At 24.0% G+C, this 24658-nt stretch overlaps 1 protein-coding gene across 2 annotated transcripts; it reads left to right on the top strand.

Annotated features, from left to right (window-relative positions):
• Positions 1–1025: 1025 nt before the first annotated feature.
• LOC129614322 (protein Malvolio) lies at positions 1026–22708 on the top strand. Of its 2 annotated transcripts, none has more exons than XM_055528875.1 (12): positions 1026–1321; positions 10071–10269; positions 10342–10526; positions 10595–10759; positions 11387–11525; positions 11649–11804; positions 11861–12019; positions 12086–12522; positions 12580–12695; positions 12817–12908; positions 13309–13376; positions 14397–14500. In XM_055528875.1, the coding sequence occupies exons 2-12, from the start codon at positions 10081–10083 to the stop codon at positions 14416–14418; spliced, it is 1728 nt and encodes a 575-aa protein (XP_055384850.1). In that variant the 5' UTR covers positions 1026–1321; positions 10071–10080; the 3' UTR covers positions 14419–14500. The 2 variants fall into 2 exon arrangements, with proteins under 2 accessions (XP_055384850.1, XP_055384851.1); XM_055528876.1 differs by lacking the exon at positions 14397–14500 and adding an exon at positions 22545–22708 and having other exon boundaries at positions 1027–1321.
• Positions 22709–24658: the final 1950 nt, after the last annotated feature.

The following is a 24658-nucleotide window of genomic DNA, read 5'->3' as shown; positions in this document are numbered from 1 at the left end:
TGAAACTGACTACCAAAGTGTATTCTACTTTATTATTAATTCGACTTGCTTTAAGCCGTTAGTTTTCGTTTGTTTGCCGAAAACTAACGGCTTAAATTCTCAAAATATTCTATTTTTATTAAGAAATATATGATAATAAGAGTTGTGTCGGCAAGAAGGAAACAAAGTAGTGTAAACAGACAAGTGTGTCAAAAACACCGAACTGTTTCTTCTGATGAATTCGAGCAACTTTGAAAGGCCGGTAGACCGAAAAGTTGCTCGAATTCATCAGTAGTACATATAATTGCTGACTAGTAAATGAAAAATGGCGAACATGAATTTGAAAAAACGAAAAAAGCTAAAAGGGAGAAACGACCTCTTACACCAGTTTTACGTAACTTTCCAAACTTAATATCCCTTTAATATGCTTTTATTTTTTCGTTTCGTTGAACAAATCTTTGAATTTCAGCGAAGATCAAATTAAAGGTTAAAAATCATCTTCTATATCTGTTATTGAACTTAAATACCCGTTATACATTTATAAAAATATAAACGTCTTTTTTTTTTTAAATATTAATGTTTAAATTGTGAATTAATGGTTCTTTTTCGAAAAATACGATATTGTTATATTATTTTTAATACCTTTAATTTTTACTTGAAACTTGACAACATTATAAATATGTACTAATCTTTATAATACTTGTAAACAGTTTGGATAATGTAAAGGTTATGTTTAAATTTTAGATTTTAGCGTAATATGAAAATATGTAATATGTACATCTATAAATATTTTATTCTACTTTTGTGGATGTACATATGTATATATTCGGAAAATTAATGTGAAGTTTTTACCTTTTTTAATTCGTCGCAATTTTCACATTATTCTTTTCGTTCCGTTTTGAACGTACTACTGAACGACATATTTCTCTAATTATTTTGAAAAGTTATTGAACACAAAATCCACAGTTGAATGCACCTTTTAGCTGTCGAACAAAACGTCAACAAGTAATATTGTAGAAAAAAAAAATAAGTTCTATACAATCCCAATCTGAAAATAGTGAAATGTTGTGTTTGTGTCGCGTATTGTGTGTTTATTTCTAATTAATTTGTATTTTAAATTTTTATTTTTCAAATTGTGATTTGTTTTATTTTAGAAATATTTTAATTGTTTAAGTTTTTATAAAGTTGAAAAATTGAAAAATGTGGGTTGATTATTGAGGATTGTATTTAAAAAAATTTTTTTAAGAAAGTCGACTAAAGTTCATTTGTAATATAAATCTTTTTTGTAATTATCTTATAAATTGAGAAAAAACAAAAACTCATCGTATACATAGATACATAAGTAAGTACCGACTATAAAATTTTAAAACCCCATTAAGAAACCAATACATTATTAGAAGTTCCTTATTGTAATTTAGATTGAAAGATCTGATTGAAGGTGCACTCAAAATTTATTTCTAGGATTTTTATTCTTAAAATTTATTTAAGGGAATTTTCCTATCCATGTCATCATGTTATCTCGTAACAATATTTTTTTTTGTGACCTCAAAATGATATAACATATTCAACAATAAAATGTATAGGCTTTTTAACCTGTATGTTTTGCAGTTGAAAGGAATTAATTGCATACTAGTACTAAAAATGGATTTAGTATTAGCCTAACAATATAAATTTTAGTGCAGTCAATTTTTTAATAGACAATATTTTTGATGTTCCAAATACATAATATGTATTTTCAATTAAGAGATTACTAACAAACGGAGCTTAAATTATTAAGAAGTAGAAAAGGAACAGGTTTTTTATTTGTTTATAAAATTATTGAAATTTTTATTGTTGATGATAATGAATCAAGTACTATTTCAATTTATCTTTGTACAATAATCTAACCATATATGTATATATGTATGTACATATGTATGTGATTCAGTATGTCCATATATGTATTCATGTTGACCAGAAGATGAAAATATGGTTTAGTTGAAAAATTAAATTTTTCATTGTTCTGTCAAGTTCATATCAATTTTTCTTTAAATTTATCGATAATATTTACTAGATGTTTGTGCTTTATTTTTTGATAAAAAAAGTTTTGTTAGATTAATGATTTTTAAAATCAAAATTATTAAGGTGGCAAACACAAGTGACTGCGAATATACAAGTATTAGCCAGAAGTTTTGTCTATATACTATTGGTCTTTTGTAGATCTTACTTATTTTATAACTTGTGTTTAATTTTTATAATATGAAGCGTTAATAGCAGCCATAACTACACTTACTCTTATTTATTTATTGTGTTTGATCTGTGTAGATTTTCTTACCAATATAAATTATGAACTTGCTACTACATGGAATTCTGATTCAGCTATTAAAACTTATATACTGATAACTGTATGCTTCTTAATTCTTCACGATCAATATTTGGTTATTTTGAACAAAAAATCAATTTGTTTTTGAAATAATATTTGATAATTTTTCTTATCATTATGTATACTTAAACTTTGTAGCAAATTTCATTAAATTTCTTAAGTAGGTACTTTAATGCGACTAATAGTGTTCAAAATCGGAAAGAATTATAATGGCGATCTATGATTCTATTTATCGTTTATGGAATGAATGGTAACTACGTTATATAATACGTTAAACCGTTATCCCAATTGAAATAGTGTTTATATTTAAAACATAAATGAAAAAAATGTTGGAAACTAGCAAATTTCAAGTTTCCATAATGCATTTCTTTGAATTTAAAAAGTGCAAATTTCATATGAAAGAATAAGTTTTAGCTTCATGCTTTATTACGAGATTTAATTACTTTTTTATTTCCATAAATAAACTGCATTTAATTTTATATTCTATTTTTTGAGATTAAGAAAATTTTCATATTTATTTACTTTTAAATTTGAAAAAAAAACTATAGAAATAATGGAAAATATTTTCATTTCCGATTTATTACATTAATTTTAATATAATTGTGTTGTAATTTAAGAATTTAAAAATATTTTAGCTTTCACGAACGGAAAGATATAAGAAAAGTGCTTACCCACCTATAAAAATTGATAGTCCAAGTAAGAGAAACTATAAATTTGGAGCCCACCTAAATTTTGATTTTGTAATTGAGATTTTTTTAAGTTTGTTTGAAAAGAATATTATTTATTTATTTATGTATGTCAAAAAAATTGGAATTAATTTTTAGAAAAAATATGTTTATAAAAGCATATACGTATATATTTAGTCTGGTGGTGCTGAAAAGGTGTAATAAATTCTTACAGGAAAATGAAAACATTAATTTGAATTAAAATTTTTACTTTATTATTGGTTATTATTATTGGATTTGTAGAGAGAATCAATTATATTCATATGCATATAAACAATACTCTGTTTAATAACAAATTATTTGATCAGAAGATGAAAATTTATAATTAAATCTATTTTTGTTAATATTTTTTTAATTATTCATTATAAATAAATTCGAGCTTTTTGCAAACTGAGACTTTGTAATTATTTTCAAATGAAACATAACATAAAATAGGTTCAATTTCCATCTGATCTTGAAAAATTTCATTATTGCAATCAATGCTTATATGGAAATAATAAACAAAAAATATCAGCCTAAGTATGTAGTTCTTTTTTCTTCAATTAATTACTTCAATTTTCAACTTCCATTACTTACTTACATTTTTTATAGATCATACAGTTTTGTGATATTATTACTTACGCATAAATTTCACTACTTACATGTCAGTATTTTACTTTCATGTTAATAAATAGTAAGTTATTGTATAAGCAGTTGCGAATTTCGAATACAAAATTGAACAAAGTTTGTTATACTTCAATTACTAAGGAGGTTATTCGAAAAATGTAATGTGACAATTTGATTATATATTATTATATAAGCTCATAATTATTTTGTTGCCATAAATTGTTATTTTTCTATATAAAATTATAATTTCCATTGATCTGGGGTATCTCGTATAATCTTATGCTATTAAAATTTTTAAAATAATTTTTTTTTCTGCCAATTTAATTGTTCTTTCGATGTAATTATTGCATATTAAAATTTTTTTAAATTTTAATTAAAAAAAAAAAAAACAAAATTTTCATTTATTTTGCCAAACTTAAATAAATCAACTTTAAACTAATTTTGAAGTTATAATTAAAATCGATCGCAATTCTCACATACATTGATATCGTATATGGCAACGGTATAGTAATTAACCTACCATATGAATAAATATTGTCGTGAATAGAATTTATTTACGTTATTATTTGTATGCTAAAATATTAAGTATTTTAAGAAATGGAAACGACGTGTTTCTAAAATTGATTAATAATTTTCTTTGAGGTAATTTTTCCGTAAAAAAGAAAAATCCCCTCATAATTTTTTTTTTTTTTTGTTGCTATTTCTTATTGGAGATATTCTTTACATTATTTACATATGTATGTATACAAAAAAGATTACAATAATTGCATGTACAATATTTTCCATACAATTTTTTCCATACAAATATAATATTAATTTACAGATAAAAACAATTTTTATACTGATAGAAAAAAAAAATACTAAAAAGAAAACAAAAAATTTAACTAACAAGAGAAAAAAAAAAGCAATTTTTATGAATGTTATTTAAATTTACACTTAAATTAAAATGATTAATGACTAGCTAGTTGTTGATGTGACTCATAGCTTTAAATTATTTTATTTAAAAAATAAGGGAAATAAAATTCCCTTAAAATTTTTGCAAGTTGTTTATCATCAAATGTACACACATAATATACCATTTAAATATATGTACAGTTTATGTATGTAAACGTACTTATATTGATAAAAATTATGTTCAGGATGTTAAAAGTCTAAAAACACTAAAAAATTAATATTAAGTGGAACTTTTTAAATTCTTACAAATAAAAATACTTATTGTTGCTAATTTTATAAGAACAAAAAAAATGTCTATAGTTTTATGTGTGTACTTCATTTAGTATTTTTTTTTATATAACGAAACAATGGAATAAGCAGGACACAAAGAAGATTTTTTTGTTAAATAACACATTATGGCATAACAAATTTCTATGAGTTTAAATATTGCAGTAAATAATATTCTGTTGCTACGCAGTTCTGCAATTTCGAATCATAAGCTGATGTGTGAATAATTCTTACTCCAATAAATTTGCAAGTTAGAATCTATTAAAAAATCTGGCATTGTTTTATATTGGATTATGAAATTGTAACTTTTGATGCTGTAAGTTTTCTGAAAGAGAAATTTTTTTTTCGTAAATTATTCTGTTTTAAGTATCGTTCCATTGACTTAGTACAAATTATTTTTCTTTATTGTTTTAAAATTACTATTTCAAGATCATAAATTTTTTGTGTAAACTTCGGATGTAGTAATGAAAGAATTACATTTATTTTTAAATACAATTTTATTAAAAATTTACTTGCATCGTTTGTAATTACATTTGTACTAGCTATTGTAGTTTTATAATTGTATATAAAATTACAATAGTTACTACAAATATATAAAATTTTCCAACTTTTTTGTATATACATATACGTACATACTTTGTTATTTATTAATTTATTTTGTACTTGTTACATTTTTTTCTTTCTTATTTAATAAACTTTAACTTCATGCGACAAATAAAAGTTATTTTTTATAATGAAAAATGCATACTTAGTAATTTGCATCAAAGAAAAAATAAGTTTTCTATTTAAATTACAAGTGTAATTATAAAATCTTAAATTAATTCGTCACATATGTAAAATTCTATAAGTACTTATTTTTTCAATTATCACAATAAAGACAACTCTTTTTTAGATTATGTGGGGCACTTAAATCGATATATGTATTGAAGCCGCATCTTGAATGTATTTCATCTTGAATGTATTCCGAATTGATTGTTAATTTTTTAAATGAACAGCTGAACAAATTCAAGTGAAAACTTAACTTATAAGTAATTATTATAAAAATTTCATTTTCAAATCAATTTTGAATTTGAAATAAAAAATTTCTCTCTGTAGTACTTTTATATAATTTAATTTTTTTTTCTAATTAGTTTTTTTTGTATGGCTATATAGCTACGACCTATGAGCAACCGATAAAAAAAAGTAACTCGCACTTAGTAAAATTTTGAATGATTTAATTTTATTTATTTATTTATTTTTTATTTTTTTTTGCAAATAACGCCCATTGTATAATATTTTGTAGACATATTATATTTGTTTTTATTTATTATTTTATAAAATATTAAATTCCTATTGACTTTTTGATAATAAGTAAAAATTGAAAGTTTTGAAATTCAAATTTAATTTTTTCATTTTTAAAAAAAAATTTTACCTGTGATTTTCATATTTTCATTTATTGAGGAATATTTTATTAAAGTACAATATTATGAATCTTCGGTAATACAAATATTATAAATTGATATTTAGTTAACCTTTTACTAACTAGAATTAAATTAACTGATAACAAAATAAAAATAAATTTTATAATGTTATTCATTTAAATATTTAAATTCCATTGTGGTTTAAGTGTACGTAGGTGTCCATATTTTTATTTTTTTAATTTTTTGTGAACACTAAATTGTAATCAATTTTCAAATTGTAATTAAAAACATTCATATATATATATATATGTATACATATGCATATACAATATGCTCTGGTATTTTTTATAAATATTTAATATTAATAATTTTTTTATTAAAATTTTATTATATAAAATTACAAAAGTGGTTATTAATTTGTGTTTGCAATATGTGTTATAATCATTGGCAATTAATTTTACATGAGTTTGAATCAAGGGTCAAAAGTAGTGTATTTCATGAATAAATAGTGTCATCTTACTATTTCTGTTACCACGTTTATCAATAATTCGAGAATAATTCAATAAAAAGTAATTTAAAATGTTGTTATTATTTTTTATGTTAAATTATTGTTAAATTTTTTTAAACAAATTCTTCAATCTATGCAATTAAGGAATAATAATTAAGTATAATGGAGATTTTCATGAACGCGACACTTTAAACTGCGAAACACAATTTGTATTTCAAAAGCATAACCTAATGAATATGCAATATATTTTTAATTATAATTAAATTATTTTAGTTATATAATAAATTTAAGTACATAAAACTAATACAGTTCATATATGATTTAAAAGCGCTGATCATACTAATTTCGCTATATTGCGAAAAATTAATCAATTTTATAAACAAATTAGGTTAACAATGCTTGTTTATGAACACAAATAAAGTACACGTTTCAATATTTATATATCGCGATATACTACATTTATGAAAAGATTTAATTTTTTTTTAAACCATGAGCGTTCTTATAGTGTTGTTATATATACTAAAATCTTTAATTATTTTAAATCTTATATACCTAGTCTAAATAAATCGTAGTCGATTGATAATCGATAATGATTAAAAATTTATTCAAAAATATTTTTTTGTATATGTGTTCATTTAGGAATGTTATATATCATTATGATTCATATCGTACAGGCAATAAACTTTTGATTTTAAGCTCTTATAATTAATTCTAATTATTAAATGCATTTATACTAAAATTAGATTTTCCATATTTATAACAAGTAATAAAAATATTTCCTTTTCGAAATTTATGATAACAAAATCAAATATTTTATTATTTATATATGAGAGAAATACAATTTGAGCAAACGAGATTTGTGTGTCTATTTAATAATAGACAATCCATTCCAATTTTATCTGGGAAACGTGAATGATAACAGGTACAAAAAATTTACTACATCTAACAATTCAATTTTATCTAACTTACACGATATACAAATAAATGTATTCTTATTAATTTTTTTATAAAAATAAATAGCATATTAAGATAAAATACTATGTATTGTGAATTAAACTCTAATAATTATAATTACACTTTAGAAAGCTTGAAAGAAAAAAAGATTATAAAAGACTTGAATAACATGGAAACAATTATAATTACCTTTTTATTAAAAATAATAAAATTAAGTGTCCACTTTAAATGACATATAAAATAATGTATTTTAAAATCTTTTTCGAATATTTTCAAGAGCCACGTAAAACTTCTTAAAATATTTAATAATTAATCTTAACTATTTCAGTTAATAATATAAAGAAAAAATATTAATAGCGATAGATTTTTTTACTGCAATAGTATTTTGCATGCTTTATATATAAAATATAAGTTATTACAGCCCCCACTTTTATATACAAAAGTTTGCTGCCTAACTTACATTAAGTGACAGACTAAATTAATATAAAATACTTGATTTTTCAATATTTGTGTCACAGTAAATAAATAAGAAAAATAGGTAAAAAAATTTGCTATACTTTATTTAATTTTTGATAACCATAAAATTGAAATTTTTTTGATACTTCTTTTTTTTTTTTCTACTAAATTTGCTGTGTTAAATTTAAAATTAATATTCTTGTAGTAACGATATCATTTTCAAAATCTTAAATAAGTTGTTTAGGTTATAAAATAACAAATAGAGTAAAATTTCATTAACATTTTAAGTGTATAGAATATTATTTATTATACATAACAAAAGCACATACATGGTAAAAATCCATGAAGAATCGCAAAATTTCGGCAAATTTGCATAGCATACATAACAGTAAAATTATGTAGAAATAATAAATTAAATCAAAAAAAAAAATGAAAGAAAAAATTAATTTATTTATCTACGTTTAATTTAATTATATTTTTTTGTTTTTTGAATTTTTCTATATGCATGTATATGTGATTTATTACATTGTGAATTTGAGTTCTTTCAATGACAATTTACCATTACCATTATCGTTTTTTGGCTATTATCGTTTATTTATAAAAATACAATATCAATCATCTAAATTAATAAATCGTCTTATGTGTCGCATTGATAGTTGTCAATCTAAAATTGAAAAAAAAAAAAGAATTTAAAAAAACCTCCGAATCATATTCATTTGGGAATAATGATTCAATTATAGTTTCAGTTTTAAGTCAAAGTGTCATACTTGTATATTTTTCAAAAAAGATTTGAATATCCAAGGAATTTTTATTGTTTCATGTATTAAGTAAAACACTTTTTTAATTTTATTAGTTTTTTTTATTTATTAAGAATTAAAATTTAATTTTCATCTTAGAAAATATTATAAATGTGCACCTTAAATATTAAGATATTGTGAATATTTTAGGCGTTTTCAGCATTTTATTTGTGTTCATAAACAGTTGTTGCTCACATAGTTTGTTCATAAACATGAATAATTTTTTGCAATATAGCGAAATTATTATGAGTAGTGCAGTTTAATTTTCTGAACTGCTTTGATTTTATGGAATAGTTAAAGATATATAGCATTTCCACAACATTTTATTTTTGCAGTATTGCGTCTCGCAGTTATGTTTTGCAGTATTGCGTTTATGGAAATCTCTTTTCATTTCATTCATGTTGAATCGATGAAAAAAATTTTAAATCAATCCAAAAATTTTAATCACTAAAAATTTCGCTGGTTTATTTATTTTTTTGTTTTATTTTTTTTTTTAAGATTTTTAATGAAAAATTTAAAGAAATAATTAAAAAAAAAAAAACAAAAAAATAATATGAAACTACATTCTACACCTTGTTTTCGTTCATTGACTTATTTGTTATCAAATATTAATCGTTTATTTTAAATTGACATTGCACTTGTTAAAGAGAAGAAAAGTGAATCAGTGACTGCATTAGCTTTTCGCGTATTTGATTTTTTTATTCTTTTTTTGTAATAAATTTTAAATACAATTTTGATGATTTTTCTTTAATAGGCAATTTCAAAGAAATAGGTTTTTTACAAATAATTTTATTTGTAGATATAATCAGAGAATCAATAAATTCTTTTCGTCAGTATTGAAATTAACTGTTGTGAAAAAGTAAGAAATAAATACGTTGTTATTAGGTAGTTAATTTAAAAAAAATTGTGTACAACAATTATTACAAATATGATCAAAAAGAATTCGTTTTAAATTAAAATTGATATTTTTTTTATAATATAAAAATTTAATTTACTTAATATACAATTTTAAAAGACCATAATAAAATATTAATGTTGATTTTTCTTTCGATACAAAATTAGATATTTTAGAATGCCCTCAAATAGCGGATATGAAAAGGAAGATAATGATGGAACTAAACCCGAAATTGATAACAATGTTCATTTAAATCTTGGTGATACAAATAGAAGTCCTACAAATGAATCAGCATATCTTAGAACTTCAGTTTTAGATTCATATCTAAATGAATCTCAAGATGTTCGAATACCGGATGTTGATAGAGTAAGAATATTAATGTTAAAAAAAAGGAAAAAACTAAAAATTTATAAATTTCTTAATTATTACTCTTTACAGACCAAATTTAGTTTTCGAAAACTTTGGGCTTTTACAGGCCCTGGGTTTTTAATGTCAATAGCATATTTAGACCCAGGTAATATAGAGTCCGATTTACAATCTGGTACATTGGCGAAATATAAACTTCTATGGGTTTTACTTAGCGCAACTGTACTAGGTCTTGTTATGCAGCGTTTATCAGCACGGTACACATAAACTGGATTTGGAAAAAAAATTTTAACATGAATTAAATTTTTTTATTAAATTATTTTAGGTTAGGTGTTGTTAGCGGATTACATTTAGCTGAAATGTGTTACAGAAAATATAAAACAGTACCCAGATTAATATTATGGATAATGATTGAAATTGCTATCATTGGATCAGATATGCAAGAAGTTATAGGAACAGCAACAGCTATATATTTGTTATCAAACAAACTGTAAGTTTTTTATTTTGAGGTATAAAGTATAAAAGGCCATAAAACTGTAATTGTTTCTGAGATAAATAGCTTTTTAATGCTGATTCTTAATGACATCATTATTTCTATACAAAGTTATAAAAAACTGTATACGCAAATAATTGAGTTATTTTCGCTTATTTATGGGAATTGCAACCCATCAACAGCAAAAAATTTACAATTTGCGCAAAAAATTGATTTTCTCATTAGAATTTTTTTTTAACTAAACGAAATATTTCAGAAAGATCGTTTCTCAAACTGAAAAAAATTTAAAATAGAAAACTGAGCCCCATTAAAAAATATATGACATTTTATAATTTGAAATGTAGAGAATATATGCCAATTAATGGCATGTAAGGTTATTTAGCTTTATGTCTACTGAACATATCAAACTTTCTAAGACAAGCTTTATGTCAGTAGTTGATAAGGATTTCGCCGTTCTAAGGCAGCAAGGATCCTTTTTAGTTCTTTAATTGATTTTTTTTTCATATTTCAAACTAGTTTATTCAATTCTAAAATATTGTAATTTTATATTTGTAATTTTTTGTTTAAGATAATGGAAGCTCTGCTAATTTTTTGGAAATTTTTTTAAATTTTTTCATATTTTAGCATACCATTATGGCTAGGCACTTTAATAACTGTGATAGATACGTTTACATTTCTATTTTTGGATAATTACGGATTAAGAAAACTGGAAGGTTTTTTTGGATTTCTTATAATGGTTATGGCTGTAACTTTTGGATATGAGGTAATCTTGCAATTAAAAATGATTTGTACTTTTTTACATTTTTAATTGTTAAAATATTTTCTATGATAGTGAGTTTCAATTATGTGTGTCATTTTATGCTTTCCTGTAATTTTTTAATTGTAGTCAGTTGTTAGCAAAGCTGAACCAACAGAAGTTTTAGAAGGTATGTTTGTGCCGTGGTGCAAAGGTTGTGGCTCCGATGAACTATTACAAGCTGTTGGGATCGTAGGTGCAGTGATTATGCCACATAATTTGTATTTGCATTCAGCTTTAGTAAAGGTTTGCGTTGATGTTATATCTTGTAAACAAAAATTCTTTTAATAATTATTTTCTAGTCAAGAGACGTTAATCGACAAAGACCTTCAGAAGTTCGTGCCGCAAATTATTATTTTTTTATCGAAACTTGTTTAGCTCTTTTTGTTTCATTTGTTATTAATGTTTTTGTAGTGACAGTTTTTGGTCATGGGCTATATGGCGTTAAAAATATTGATGTTGTAAGTACATAAATTAACTTTTAAATGTTTATATGTAATATACAAATAAATTGAAATCATTTCTAGGTTAATTCTTGCGCTAACACAAGTTATTACGATGATGCTTTGAAATTATTTGAAAATAATACTGACCTTGTAAAAGCTGATTTATATAAAGGTGGTATATTTCTTGGTTGTACATTTGGTAGTGCTGCATTGTATATATGGGCAGTCGGAATATTAGCTGCAGGTCAAAGTTCTACTATGACTGGCACATATGCTGGTCAATTTGCCATGGAAGGTTTTTTAAATTTGCAATGGCCAAGGTGGAGAAGAGTTTTAGTTACAAGATTTATTGCAATTGTTCCAACATTTTTAGTAGCATTTTATAGTAGTATTGAAGATTTAACTGGAATGAATGATTTACTGAATGCTGTCATGGCATTACAATTACCTTTTGCTGCAATTCCAACAATAGCGTTCACTTCAAGTTCCGATATTATGGGCGAATTTGTAAATGGGGTGTAAGTTATTCGGATATTTTTTTAGATATATATAATATTTATCGTTGTCATTTTTAGGGGAAACAAAGTAGTTTCAATTCTACTGACTATCGTTGTTATTAGTATAAATATATTTTTTGTTGTTTCTCAAATAATGGAGCATCACTTAGGAAGTGGATACATAGTTTTAATAGGTAAAATTAAATATTAATTTAAAGTCGATATTATAAAAATAACTTCTTAAATTTTTTTTCAATTAATTATTATAAATATGTAATACTTGTGTAAAATTTTTTTTGTGTATTACATTTTCAGCTTTTGTAGCAGTAGCGTACATAATATTCAATTTTTATTTGATAATTCATATGGCTGCCAATATGGGCCACAATAAACTGAGTAACATGACTGTAAGTAAATTTTTAATATGTATATTTTGCAAAATTTATTAATCTACAAAATCTTCTGTATTTGTACAATCCTTCAAACAGATTAGAAAAAAGTTTATTATTTATATAGTAATTATTAAAGTGTTGATTTAACTGACTTAAATTGACTTAAGGCTAATTAAAAGAATAAAGAACAAAAATATTTTCAATTAATTGAAAATTTTTTATTTAGAAATTCGAACAAAATTCACTTCGGTAGACTTTCATGATGGCGCGGTTTTATTTTTAATCCGTTTCACTTATGACTTTTATGATACCATCGTGGTAATTTTATATTTTAATACAGACGGTTTTTGATAACTTTAATTTATAGTGCTATAAACTTTCTAAAAATTTTTCTTTTCATATTTTTACTTTATAGGTTGTCCAAAAATATGTCTTACCAGATCCAAATAGTGCTCAAGAAAATAGTGGCTCACCATATACAAGGTAAAATTATCTAAACACATTTGTCATTATACTTACATGTACATAATCATAATCACTTGTAAGACAAAATTATCGGTTTCTATCAGTTTTTTCTACCTAAATATGATGTTAAATTTTTAGTTATCCTTATATTATTTAGTTATAAGATTTAATTTTATAAAATACAAAACTATTGTGTTTTATTAATAACTCTGTTACCAATGTTTCATAAATTTCTTTATTTTAATTTAATTAAACTCTTAATTTAATAGCATGGTTTTAGTAGGAATTTTAAACAGGGGTAAATTACTTGGTTCAGGTTTATTAAAATTGTTAAATCTAAGGTGGAAAGGAAGAAAAATCTTTTGTTTAAAATATTTCTTACAATTGAAATCCTTGTGCGAGTATTTTTTTGTTTTTTTTTTACAGTAATGCGTTTTTAAGTCCTATCAAAACTACTGCCATTGCGATTATTGGAATATTAAATATTGTTGGATAAATCTATTCAATTCATATACTAGAATTTTCATCATAATTTCAAAAATTCGTAGTTAATACATACGTTGTATTGGAGGTATGTACTTAGAAAATCTAATTGTAATAAGGATAAATATTAAATATGACAATTACCTAATAATTTGCAAGAAAAAGAGAATAGTCCAAAGATGATATCATAAAAAGTAGTGATCTGTTGACGTTAAGCTTCAGTAAATATTTAAGAGAGCTTGTTTATTATAAATAGAAAAAGAAAAAAGGAATATTTGATTATTTTATGATTATTTAGTGATTTAATTTAGTTTCTTCCCCTATAACAGTATTCGAATATGATGAAGCTTTTGTAATATCATGCTTTAATTGATTACATAAATTTTTAAAAAATCTAATTATTGCTGTCGTTCAACTTCCACCTAAAAAAATAACTTTTAACTTGCTCAAAATCATCTCATTAGTTGTTATACATTTTATAAATTATATTAGTTATCTGCAAAATGTAAAAGGATTCATCACAAGTATGCTTTATTTTTTCTTTCAATTTTATAGTTTTTCGATGAAGTTTTCGTAGAAATATTTGCTTTCTGGTCAAATTTGGATAAATGTGAAAAATAAAAATTTTCTGCGTGAGAGTTTTAATAAATTTTAAATAATTTTGTAGTTTTATTTTCACCTTATTTATTATTTGGATTTTATTTTATCTTTTATTAGTATACGTATAACATATTTTTTGTGGATTCTGATGGTATTTTGTGCTTGTATAGTGATTGAGACATATGATATTGCATAAAAAATCTGCTGAAAAATTCCTAAATATAAAATTCCTCAAATAAGAGGCAAAAAAAATTTAGTGCTTAAGTTTGTAGCTATACTTATACAACTAAAAACATATAAAAAAATAATGTATAGAATATCAAAAACTTAAAAGCTCCTGTTTTATACGAAATTCCAACTAATTTAATGTAGCTGTATTAAAACCTTAATAATTATATGATTAGTTCATTCTACAGAACTAACATATGAACGGGACTCAAATAGCAGTTGACCTTTTTTCGATATTCTCATTTATCTTGATAAATTCAAATTCTGTTTATTCTTTCTATTTTAATATCATCAGCAATATGCATTTGTTATAAGAATATTTGAAAAGATATACGAGATTGATACTTTTTAAATACCAAATGTATTAAAAATCTCAATTTTGAATAGAAATTCATAATTTTCCTTTACTTAAGCAGTTTAAGTTGTCATACGATGTGAATACGACTGGCAAGCAAAACTATATGAAGTCAAAAAGAAACAATAATGTAACAGTGTCTGAGTGTAACACTGCAATATTTGAATTTTACGACATTTTTTATATGTTTTAAATTTTGTCTGTTTCATTTAAATTGGTGAATGATACAATCTGTTTTCTAATTAATGTTATGTATTTTTTAAAAATGTTATTATTATTAAAGAAAATATCAATTAACCACCTAATTGAGGAAATAATTGTTCGGTGCATGTTAATTTGTGAAAATATTGCAATTACAAAAACATAAAACACAACAGTTTCACTGTTTGAAGACGAAAAAAACCGAACAAATTTTTAAAAAATTAAAAACAAAATGAAAAATGGTATATTTCATTCCATAAAAAAGGGTTAGTTTATTTTTCAAAAAAATTCTTAATCAATCAATATATAAAGCTGTTGATTATGTTGCTAGTAACACTGCTACAAAATCGTAGTACTTACTTTTTGATTTCACCCTCTGCTTCAAATCGATTTTTTTTTTTTAATTCGTGTCTTTATTCTTTATTGCTCTCTTTGGCAAAGTTGACAATTTGATATACCATCACCTCTATCCCATTTATAATATGATATTTAATCACTTTTATTAAAAGCTTATATACCACCTTGAAAGTTCGAACACATTCTGGACTGGCTGTTAGTACAAATTAAAACCAATTAATAATTATAAATAAATAATATTTTTGACTCTATAATAACTTGTACGTCTATGAAATGATTATGTTCAATTTTGTTGATTATTTCTCATTATTTATGAAATCTTACATTCCTGAGTCTTACATAACCTAAAAATCCTTGTTAAGAATTGATTTTTAAAAATTATAATTTTTCAATTGTTTTCACTTTATTATCTTATTTTTCTTATTCTAAAATTAATCAAATTATTTGTTTATTATAAACAAAACTTTAGATACTTAACCTCTTTTGATTAATTAACTTTAGACACATTTACTTTCCTAATTGCTTTGATTCATTTTTAATTGTTTTAATATTCACCTAAATTTAGTCACGAATGTTTCTGATCTGGAATTTAAAGTTTTTAAATATTGGAATAATAATTGTGATTTCTGAATTCCAGTAATACAGTATAAATATATAATTCAGCAAATATAAGCTGAATTGTTTTTTGAGTACCATATTATCGTAAAATACTTATTATAACAGATCATTACAGAAATGTTCGTGCTAAAGTAACTAAAGAAGACACATAACTTTATATTCCCGGCATTTTCCCTGCGTTCTTAAACCAAATTTTATTACCAAATTTTATTACTGAAAACTTATTTCTTATATAATTTTATTATACTATTTAAAATTTAATTCTTTTTCTAATAAGTGATAAAGCAGGTTGTATTTATAATTATTGTGTTTTATAAATTATGTCTAATAATTTTAAATAATAAACCTATTAATAATATTTTTATAGTAAAATAATAAGAAAAAAACAAACCATAACTTTTTCGTTGTTTTATTTTCTTTAAAAATTTAAAAAAAACTTTCTAAATTTCATTAAAAGAAGAAAATTTTAGTTCATTACACAGTCTCTTGTATTGTATAATGAACGTTCATTCAATATGCCTTAAATATACTTACTTGCTTAAATTAAAATTGTGTCATGCAAGAAATAAAACACATTTTGATGAAATATTTTATTCATTTTACTTCCATTTTCAAAAAAATATGTATTAATGTTCTTTACTTACTTACTTCTACGAAATCGTTTCGGTATCTTTATATGACAATTAAAATTAATATCGTATCGCTGAATGAGTAAATTCAAAGTCTGTATTTTAAAAATTTTATATTTCTTTTGTATTTATATTGTATTTAAATATTAAATACTTACTGTATAATATTCCGCACATTATTTTTTCAAAAACTTTGTATTTTTGATTACTTTTCTATTTTCCACAAACAATGCATTACCGTTGCAATAATTAACAAATCAGGGCAATATTGCACCAACTAGTTTTTTAATCAATTAATCAAAAATTTGGCTCTGCTTCTATTGCACCAAAGATACATAACACTAATTTATTTTAATAAAAAACTATTTTTTTTTTAAAAGGAAATTTTATGTTAATTCTGCTATATTTCTTTAATTTTGGAGTCAGAATTTTTTTTATTAATTTATTTAGTTATTGTTACCTTTTCACTTTTTTTCATTTGATTTTATTATTGTTTAGAAAAATATTTTGAAGTGAAAAAGTTGGCATTTTCAGAAACGCAAATTTAGTGTAAACTTGACTTATGACAGTGAAACAATTTTCAATTCTGAATAACATTAAATTAACTTTAGATCTTCATTTTGGTAGACGCTCAATATTTATTTTGTTCTACAATTTTCAAGAACGCAAACAACTGGTTAAATATTGACAAAGTTATGTGAAAAAAATTTTTTAATTATTTTATATAACAACTATAATATTATACGTAAATAAAATTTATTTCAAAAAGTTAGACCGAAGTTAGTACGACTTTTCATAAACGCAATATATCACGATATATAGCGAAAACTACCGCAGTATTTGTGTTCATAAAAGTAATGTTGCTATAATCTGGTTTATTCATAAACATTGCTAAAATTTCATAATATAGTCAATTTAGTATTATTAGCGCTGTTAAATCATGTGTACTGCTTTGATTTTACAGTTATGCTAAACTTTGCAGTATTGCGTTTTGCAGTTATTGTGTTGCAGTATTACGTTTATAAAAATCTCTAATATTACCGCAAAGATGTAAAAAAAGTAAAAATACCTCTGTAAAAAGCCTCTCTTTAATTGTTTCGTTTTCGAATTATTGTAATTAATTTTTTAGCTGAGATCCACCATATCAATGACAGTGTACTAGTTAAATAATTAGCTACCTCTTTAACACCCTATAAATAAAAAAGAAAATATGAATTGTTTTCAGAAACGTTAAGCAAACTTTAAATTAATTAAATGAAGTTGTTTTACTAAAAAAAAAGTTATAAATGATGAAATTTTATCATCTATTTAACCAGCTTTTTTTGTTAATCCTATATGCATATTTTAATTCTTGCCTTGTCTGCACATATATAGGAAAATACTTAAATTTTAATACGAGAATGAAGCTTTTTCCCGCAAACAAGTAAAAAATTATGCATAATATGAAGAATTTACTTTGTTAATGACATACCATAAAATTGCAGCGTGCATTTTTGTGGCGTTGATTTCTTTAACACTAAGTTTAACATTAGTTATTTTTTGAATTGAATTCTTTTTTTTTTTTTTGTTAAGATAATATTATAATCTCAACTAGGTCAATGTGAAACAAGTAGGGTTTTTTTAAATTGGAAAAAACAACTATTTTTGATTTACGTTTGTGTTTTTTTCATTACATTAATTGTAAAGTACCTGTTTACAAAAAAAGAAAAAAAAGAATAAATTTTGAGTGCTGATTATAAAAATAAATAAAATAAAAAGAGAACATTCACTTATCAGAAATTCACCTTTTCTTTGTTCAAATTCAAAAAAGAATTTAACATTTTCATTTATTTTTGTTTACGATTCATGCATTTCGAAACCTACAGAGCAAACTCCTAAATACGAGTACAAACTTAACGTCAATTTATGTTATTCAACGATTTAAGTTGTAACGTATTGCTGAATAACTTAAGCTAAAAATGTATTTGCATGAAGTAGACGTTCCTATTGCCAATTGCCATATAACAAATATATGGTCAACTTAACTTGTTCAGCAAATACATAAAATTGTATTTAGTCAATTCTTATATAACAGTTACACGCGGAATTTTATATTATCCAAAAATATTTAGGATAATATAAAATTCTAAAAATATTTCCAGTAGAATAATGCCTTCGTTTTAACTAAAAATTAAATTAAATTGGTTTGACATATTTGAAAGTTCTTTCAATCAAATTATTATCAAAAAATTTAACACTTTCCCTAAAGGTTAGAGTTTGTCATATAAGGAATGCAACAAGATTTCAGCATTTAGAACAATAAAGAGCTGAATTGTGTTGCAATATATTAGTCTTATTGTATGTAATTCCAATATGCGTGTTCTTAACAATTGTTCTTTGCAGGTACATTTATGGAACTTAATCGAATTTTTCCTTTAACATTATACATATGTATTAATACGTTGTAACTTTTGAAAAAATTTCACATATTTGGTGTCTATCAAATTCAAATCTACCGCCAAATTAACTTATTCGGTAATTAAAACAGTATTGCTGAATAAGTCATGTTGACATTAGATTTGCCTTTTTTGACGCTCATACAGTTCATAAATATAACTTACATATGTACTTACCTACTTGCTGTTGAATGAGATACTTCCATTTACTAATATTTATAGTAATTTATTAGGAATGTTTAAATATTTATTATTTCTTTGTATAATAAATTTTAAGTTTCTAAAAATCAATACTAAATACGTGACCTTACAGAAGAAATTTTAAAATAAATTAATTCATTCTATAATAATAGTTTAATTAGTTTTTTTATTCCCTGACTTCAAAATTACAATAATTGCATATTAGTGCACAATTCAGCCCATAAACTATAATCGGTGAATTTTGTTCTAATACCGTATAGCTGTAATTTTGAAGTTAGAATTCTTGAATTCTGTTGTATTAATACTTTTAGAACTCGAAGATAAAATAATATTTTAAATCGTGAGGTTTAATTCAATTTATGCACGTGATACGTTTTCATTTTTGTCAAAAAAAGGAAGTTATACCCGAAAAGACAATCTAGATATGTAAGTGTATTGTCTCAACGTATAATATAATATACAAGTGTATTGGATTCCGAAATAATTGCGTTAATAATTTTTTTTTAAATTTACAATTTACTTCTACATATTTTGGAATTCCCAACTAATATTACGTTAAAATAGGTTGCACATGTTTTCAAAAAAAAATAGTTAGTGAAACACTTGTTCAAATATCACACTTTTCGAATTGAATGTTAAAATTTAAAAATTTGAAAAATTAAAATTTTAGGAAAATATACTTGTGTATCTTCTCTAGTTGGCGTTTAAATTACAAATGAAATGCAAGATTCACATATAACTGTGTGTAGAATAAAAATTTATTAAGCTTTTTTAATTCTACAAAATGATGAGAAAATTACTTAATAGCAATATTGTGAAAAAGCTTAAGGTAATCATAAACAAAAACCACTTAATAAATATCATTGGTATCATTTTCAGACTAAACCAGAAAAAACAAAAAAAAATTAATAAATAAATTACCTATTTCAATGGCACTTATAAAGTACCTACCTACATACATGTGTACTTACATAATTTGTTAAACTCACGTAAAAAATGAATAAAGTGAAATTTTTTATGATGAAGCTCATTTTTTATTTTTATTACAATATTTACATCAAAATTCCGTAAATTTTTTTGCTTACTTCATGAAAAATTCATTATAAATTTAATTTTTAAACTTGACGATTTGGCATAAACAAAAAAATCAAATTTTTAGTGATAAATCAAATGGAATGGTGAATGATTTATGATAATCAATAATAAAATTATATTGTAGATTCTTCAAAAATTAATTTAAATTGTTGATGTTAAAAAAATTTCATTTATGCAATTTAATGTACTTTAGTTGTCAGAGCTTATTTTGTATGCAATTTATAAAAAAAATCTGATGTGGTTAGCGCATAACCGGGTGCAAGGTGTGTTTAGCAAAAATGTTGTATAAGATTATAAAAATGCCTTTTAAACACTTCTTTCAAATTTTAAGGATGCTAGTAAGCTTTTAGTTAACATACCTAGAAAAATGTAAATTTGACTCTTCGCTTTGTGTCATCCGAATTTCCTGACCTCAAATTGTTCACCTCAAATATCAAATTTCAAGATATTTCTTCAACCCGTTCTGTAGATATGGTAAAAATTGTAAAATTGTCCTCCAGTTTAGTTTCTGAACCCTGATCGTTCTAAAAAAATGTATATGTTCATTGTTTTAACACTAAAAATTTAATTATAAAATTTCGAGGAAATTGTTTGATTATTTCTCTTTACATGGGCAAAAACCTAAAATTGGCCTGCAAAAAGTTCAGTTCCCGAGGTCTGATATATTCCAAAAGCTGATCAATCTGCGATATAGGCAAAGCAAACACACATATAAAATTTCATGAAAATCGGTTCAGCCGAACTTGAGATGCACGAGTGCACAACACATAGACGGAAAATTCTCTCTGAAAATAATTTATTTACGCTTGCCTATTGTGGAGAAGTGCGTTCCTACTGAAAACTCGTTATTAAAAATTTTTTGCCATCACATAACCTTCGCTATATGCAATATGGTCCGTAATAAATGTGTACATGTGAATACTGTGTAAACTACTATGCTAAGCTTTGTTTCCTCTTTTTCAAAGTTAAATTTTAAAAATAATTTGTTTTTAAATAATAACAAATCAGTCTTGAGATCGATAATGCAGTAACTGCGGTTTTGAAATTAATTTCAAAAATATATTTCAAAGCTGGATTCAGCAATTCATATATAAGCTTAACCGAGGTTAAAGATAGTATTAGTGCAACATGGATCTCAACATAAATAAGGATTTTTAAAATGATCGAAAATTATTTGTTTTTTCTTTTTTATTTTTTTTATATTATATAAAAAGTGCACATCTTTTCAATATTTTAATCAACATCCTTAAATCGCGTATAAGATATTTTGAAGCTTTCAGATATCAAGACGGTTCAAATAAATTAAATTATAAAATTAAAAAAGAAAAAATGAAAAAAGGAAGCTTTTCTTTCGTCTATAATTTCACATCAAAATGTTCTTAGTTCGGTTTTCGGGCCCTAATCTTTCCAAAAAACATTATATTTGAGATACAAGCGTACACACAGAGCGACAGACAGGCGAACAGACAGACCGACATCCTACTAAAAGTAATTTGTTTACGCTTCCGTACTATGGAGTGCGTTGCCATCAAAAACTCGATATTCAAAATTTGATGCCTTGAAATAATCTCTCATATTGTATGCAAAGCAATTGGTAAAAAGGATTTATCAAAATCATAGCGTTTAATTTGTTGTTATATCGTTTTTATATTTTGAAGTTTCTTCCATTTGTTTGATGGGAGTTTATGTCTTTCAATTGTTAAGCAGATTGAATAGTTATTTGACATAGTTATTTTTACTGAAATACTAAAGTATTTGCAGAAGTATATTTTTTGCAAATAAAATTAAGAGAAAATTCCAGTTTTCTGAACTTCAAAATTTATATTTTTTAAAATATAAATTTCGCGAACAGCTGAATTATATGAGTTATCATTAAAAATTTTTTTTTTAATTAATATTAAATTGTTCTCATTTTTACATATACCTACATACATGAATAAAATTCCATTTAAGAAAGTGAACTTACTTATTCTTTTTTTTACAGATTTCTACCAGATTAGTTCAATCGTATGATGAATTGAACATAGGCTTATAACAACGATTTGGCAGAAATGGAATCTTGCTGAGCTATTTTTTTTTAATGCTGTATTTTATTTAACTGAGATAATAAAATTTTATGAAAAAATTAAATTTATTACATAAAACATTTATTTAACAATCTTGTAGAGCCTCTTGTAATTGTATGAGACTGAATTTAAACGGAGAACTACAAAAAATAAATCTTTAAAGTTTCTATATCTTATTCAATTGTAACTTGAACGTTAAATTTCTGTCATCAATTGAGTTTACAACAAATATTAGTTAATGCGGTAATCATTAAAAACCTTTTTTAGCTACGAAAAATTTAAAGATATAGCCATGAGGGTTTTGCTGTTCTACTTTGAGAACTACGCCATATGCACTTAGTTTTGCAAATTTAGCATGAATGATCTGTCGTTAGTTTAAAACGATTTACAACTTCAGTTACACAAATTAATTATAATTTTTTATTGTATAAAATTGAAAATATTGTATTTAATTATTTTTTTTATTTTAAAATATATCTAAGCGTATGTATTATAATATTTAAAAAAAAAAAGATGCTCTGTACTAGAATCAAACTCTTGCTCCCTGATTAGTCTATAATACGCAACCACTGAACTACTCTTTACAAATTACAATTCATACATATGTGTAAATATTCTGTCTCTTTTTCTCTTATTTTTTTACTTTTAAGAAAAAAATAAAAATCATAGCAAGTAAGAAAACTCGTTCGTCTATTTGATACTAGTGATCAATGTAGTCTTTTCAGGTGTTGAATGACAATAAGCTTATTGGCAATAAATTTTACAGAGTCGAATAAATCAGATTTTTTAAAAACCTAAAAGCCGTACGAAAATTAGTTTTATAAAATTTCATTCAGCTTATAATTTGTATTTGACGAATCGTGTTGAATTTGTAAGTAATGGACCCTAATATTAAGAAGGAAAATTTACAAATGGTGAAAAAAAGCGCTTACAAAGTCTCAAGTGATTTAAAAAAGAATTTGAAGTTGATTCGAACGTAATAACGAGTTCATTAAAATATTAATAAAAATAAAGTTTCAAATTGTACTGTAGCCGGTTATTGGCGATGATGACGGAGCCACGGTGGGATGACAAGAAATATAAGAGAACCCTCATTCATGATCATGAATAGGATCTTGTTGAGATTCAATAGATAGTCAACTTACAGCGCGGCCATCTTATATTACGATCTCCAGGGCTAAGATCTTGTCATCCGACTATCGAAGTTTGATCTTTAAAGTAGTGTTTTGGAAGCGACAATGACTGAGACAAGCTTTGCAGTGAAGAAGTACGGACCTGGAGTAAACTTAACTAAGACCGAACTATTATTTTACAGAACAAAATGCAGACATATTATTTCTTAAATATCACACGACAAGTACTATGACATAAGGTCACGAGTCAAATTTGTGAGTATTGTACTGTAAGCAACCCTTTGTTGGATAATTAACGTCGAGGAGGAAATTGTTATCAGAACAATTATCATATTTTGATCAACTACAGCAATTGTCCGATCAATTTTCCTACTGACTCAAAGGATGACCATCGATAAAAAAGATATATCGTCGGAACCGAGATTGGTTAAAAGCAAAAGACCGCGGGATCAGATTACAAATAAGTTTTCTTAACAATTTTCTCCATGCGGTTAATAAGAACAGTAAATGCAATTTGCTTTAGTTTTTTAACTAATAAATTATGTATGTAAATACTCCCAATTCTTCTTTACAATTCTGTTCGCGGAAACTGTAGTCTATTTTACTTACATTTTGCACCTTACAGTTTTGCGATGTTTTAATTCAAGAGAAAAAAGTTAGTGTGAATATAAAATGAATATTTATCAGAACATTCAAAGCTACATATGATGTGTATGTATAAAATAATTGTGTAAAATTTTTGATAACAGTTGATAAAATTATAGATAAAAAGAAAATTTAATAAATCAAATTAAATTTTAAGGTTTTTTAAAGTTTTTATGTCACTGAAGGCGAGAACTGTTATATCTATGTATATGTATAAAAAATCGTCATCAATATACTACATACGTTATCTGTAA

This window comes from Condylostylus longicornis, unplaced genomic scaffold, assembly GCF_029603195.1.
Source record: "Condylostylus longicornis isolate FDR11 unplaced genomic scaffold, ASM2960319v2 ptg000107l, whole genome shotgun sequence".
NCBI lineage: Eukaryota > Metazoa > Arthropoda > Insecta > Diptera > Dolichopodidae > Condylostylus > Condylostylus longicornis.
This window is presented reverse-complemented; position numbering and strand designations above follow the sequence as displayed.